Source organism: Phoenix dactylifera, chromosome 2 (genome assembly GCF_009389715.1).
Source record: "Phoenix dactylifera cultivar Barhee BC4 chromosome 2, palm_55x_up_171113_PBpolish2nd_filt_p, whole genome shotgun sequence".
Lineage (NCBI taxonomy): Eukaryota > Viridiplantae > Streptophyta > Magnoliopsida > Arecales > Arecaceae > Phoenix > Phoenix dactylifera.
Window position 1 is genome coordinate 28,760,751 of NC_052393.1, and position 3,937 is coordinate 28,764,687.

Here is a 3,937-nt window from a genome sequence, read left to right on the forward strand (position 1 = left end):
GACACAGCTTAACACTGTTTTATGCAACCAATTCCATTCAATTTACCACAAAAGAAAAAAGAAATCATTCAATTGATATGCTACAGCCTCAAAATTCAGATGAGTATAAGAAAATGAGCAGATTGGACACAACTTATCACTGTTTTACTTATACAATTCCATTCCATTTACCACAAAAAAAAAAAAAAAAATCCATTCAATTGATCTGCTACAGCCTCAAAGTTCAGATGAGTATGAGACACCATAACATTTTTTAACAAAACAGCAGCCTTGGTCAATTGTCGTCAACAAAAAAAAAACAGTAACCGTCCTCCAGACAGAGAAAACATTAAAGTTGATGTCCATCCATCAGTACCACATCAAAGAATTAGAAACAAACAACTACAACCCCCCCCCCCCCCCCCCCCAACCCCGAAAAAAAAAAAAAAACTCCCTCCAACATTAAAGTCATAAATCTGTTAATCAAATTCTAGTTCAACTCTCTCTTTTCTAGGAATTATACAAAAGTAATTAAACATATTTAATAGTAAGAGGGATCTACATAATTCAAAAAAGGAGTTCAACGACTCCACCGAAAAGAAAAGAAAAGAAATAATATATGTAATTAATAAGACAAAATCTATTTCAAATCTATATAGAGTATATATAGATCCAGAGATAATGTGATATAATCTAATCTAAACCATGGCATTGGGCCCCACACAAGCTTTGACCACGGGACTCCACACCCACTGCACGAGAAACCTTCTCCCTCCCCTCCCGTTGATGTTGTAGCTCCTCCCCTGCCCATCCTTGCTCATCTGCCCCGTGTAACCCCCGCCGCCGCCGGTCCCGTAGACCCCCTCGCAGAGGTCGGCGATCTCCGTCGGCGCCGTCGGGTCCTCGCCGGCGTACCAGGCGTTCACCAGGGGGTTGGTCGACAGCTCCGCCAGCTCGTGCGCCACCACGCTCACCATCCCGTCCGTCCCCACGTCGCCGTTCGGCGGCCGCATGGCCGCCGCCCCGCCGCCGGCCATGTAGCTGGGCACGGCGAAGGGGTAGGCGCACATGCCCGGGCACTGGGCGCCGCTGTGGCCGACCCACGCGTAGGGCAACGTGTGGCCCACCAGCGAGGCGAATGTGAAGTAGTGGAAGCCACAGACGGCGCGGCAGAAGTCCTGCATAGCGATCTCCGGCGCAGTAAAGACGAGGTAGACGCCGCGGCGGTGGTCGACCGGGAGGGAGGAGGCCTTGAGGGCGTCGGCGATGAGCTGCTGGACGGAGAGGCGGGTGAGGGAGCGGCCGCGTGAAGCGGCGAGGTCAGAGACCTCGGCGGCGATGGAGAGGGAGCGGGATACGTTGGAGCCGGTCTGGTCGGTGTAGAGGGAGACAGTGGACCACCACTGGGCGGCGGAGGGGGCGGCGGCGGAGGTGTCGGAGAGGGAGAGGAGGAAGTCCCGGATGGGGGCCTGGAGGGCCGGGGTCCACCGGCCGTACCAGATGACGTAGAGCCTCATGGGCGTCGAGAGGACGGGGCCCATGTGGTAGCGGAGGTCGACCAGGTCGGAGGAACCCTCGTATCGCTTGGAATCCGGCAGAGTGGCCGCCGAGCCGCCGCCAGCAGAGGCGGAGGAGCGCTGGTGCAGGTTAAGCGGTTGCTTCTGCTGGGGTGTATGGTAAGGGTAAGTGCTTGCAGAGTAGAGGAGCGTTGGGAGGAGAAGAAAGGATAGAAACAAGGGGAGCATGGGAAGGAGAGACATTTTATGCTGCTGGAGTAGGATTGGATGGGACAGTGCCTTAGGTTAAGAAGGGAGGGGAAAGGAGGGGGCTGTTTATATAGTAGTAGAGAGAGAGATAAGGGGGTCGGTGGAGTGGCGAGTAGTAGCCAGCAGGAGTAGTGGAGAGAGTGATGAGAGAAGCATGGGCTGGCAGGAGGGACTAGGGAGAGGGGGAGCTGGAGACAGCTGCCCCTGTGGGGCTTTGGCTTTGGAGAGAAAAAAAGGGAAGCTACAGGCATCGATATTCGTGCACATGTTGAATTTTTATGGGTCCGTTTGAAAACGGTTCATGCGCCTCGTCATGGGAAGATTAAAGAAGTATTATACCAACGCCAGATTTTTCCCATCTTTTCTTTTTTTCTTGAAACGGATGTATCATATAAGGCAGATAAGGCAGATACGAAGACACCAAAAAAAAAAATTAAAAAATAATAAATTCTGGAGTGCACCAAATAAATCCCTCCTCCCAACCAAAAGGCCTCTCCATAATGATTAGCCATGAAAGAGGGTATCCAATCAATCGTCGTGTTGGTCTTATAGTACACATATTTTGCCTCCATCCCCCCACTCACTATCGCCCAAATATTCCGAAACAGCGGTTGTCGCCCACCCCATCCACACTCTACTGAATTCAGTTAGATTTTGAATAGCGGTATTAAGGTTACTGTTCCAGCAGTTCTGTTTGTCAACGAGCCGGGCCAGGTTCAGACCGAACCTCAGGCTTTCTGGATTCCAAAGAGAAGGAACATGGCCACATTGGCGAAAGCCGAAAGCCATAGTGGCCGGGGGTTGAGAAGGATTGAGTTCCATCTCGAGCAGCATGGAAGCCCTTCTCGTCCATTGCTAGAGGGATTTCCACCTTCAAACCTTAAAACCTAGCTTGAATTCTTACCAACTGGTGTCGTGCTCTAAGAGCCTTACCGTTATAGTTAATTTATATATAATGTAAATAACTGAAGCTGTTAGAAAAACAAAGAAAATAAGGTTTGGATCAGGTGCGAGTTGGGCCTACATAAACTTGAGCCGAATTTGTTTAATGGATGAGCTCACTTTTAAGGCTCGACCCTATCCAACGGACAAGCCGCCCTAGATTTGAGTAGATCTATTTGGCATCTACTCATTATATTATATATCATAAATTAGAAAAATAATAGTCAATATGATCTATTATTTTGCATTTTATGTGTTTATTATGATATAAATATTGGCAGTTATTTTTACATATACCTTATATATATTATATGCGACCTCTTGTATATAAACATCTCAGGTGGGGATGGTGTGAGTCGTGTCGTTTGGTGGAGGATTTGGGTGTCTCCGAATCGTTGCGGTGGTCCCGCATTACCATTTCCTAATCTAAGAAATAATTCCTTTCTCATTTATTCCGTGTCGGGGCGGTTTCGGGTGGATGGCTGGATTCCCTTATGCGGAAACAGATGCGATGCCCCGAGCCCACCATCAGGAACCGTCCGATGATGATTGGATGGCTAGTACAATAATTTCAACTTCTTGGGTACACGGATGGGGACCACGCGGCTGCCGTCGATTAGAGAGCTCACGGGACCATCATAATGTAGAAAAAGAGAGTTAGGGCTTGAGCTGGGGAAGTTCAGCTTCTCGATCAATCACAAACGTCCATCTATTTTGCAAAGGCTGTGATTGAGAGGATCGTGTACATATAATGGTGGACTGCATGATACCACGTTGGCTCTCTCAGTTATAATTATTATGCGATACATGAATAATCATAATTGAGATATTAAATCTTTCTAGTTTAATCTCAAATTATCTCTCTTGTCAAAAGAAGAATTTATAACAAACCAATTGAGATTTCAATCAAAATTTTAAATAATAATTATTATAATATTATCATAATTATTTCAATAGTTTCAATGTGTTAAAATGCAAAATTACATAATAACTGTAAGGCAGTCATTGTTGTCTTAAAATGTATATTGCTTAAGTAGATGAGTGGCAAAAATTTTGAAAAATTTTTCATTATTAATATATAACAGGAGTTCCTCAAAACCATATAATACTTATTAGTTTTCGAGCCTTGTAGTCCACTAAAATAGAAATAAAACAAGAGAAATGTTGCAGTGGCTGGAATGATGAGCATTAAGATGTTCTACACTAGTTAGTATTTGGAATGTTTTATGGGTGTGATAGGGTGCATAAAT

The 3,937-nt window shown here is 46.1% G+C and overlaps 1 protein-coding gene across 1 annotated transcript; it reads right to left on the bottom strand.

Annotated features, from left to right (window-relative positions):
* Nucleotides 1–496: 496 nt before the first annotated feature.
* On the bottom strand, nucleotides 497–1,940 carry LOC120109969 (protein EXORDIUM-like 5). Its single transcript, XM_039123887.1, has one exon. It carries the CDS (start codon nucleotides 1,737–1,739, stop codon nucleotides 678–680), a length of 1,062 nt encoding a protein of 353 aa, XP_038979815.1. The 5' UTR covers nucleotides 1,740–1,940; the 3' UTR covers nucleotides 497–677.
* Between the last annotated feature and the right edge of the window lie 1,997 nt (nucleotides 1,941–3,937).

Coding starts and splice junctions, on each gene's coding strand:
- LOC120109969 (XM_039123887.1), bottom strand. CDS start 1,739: ATGTCTCTCCTTCCCATGCTCCCCTTGTTTCTATCCTTTCTTCTCCTC.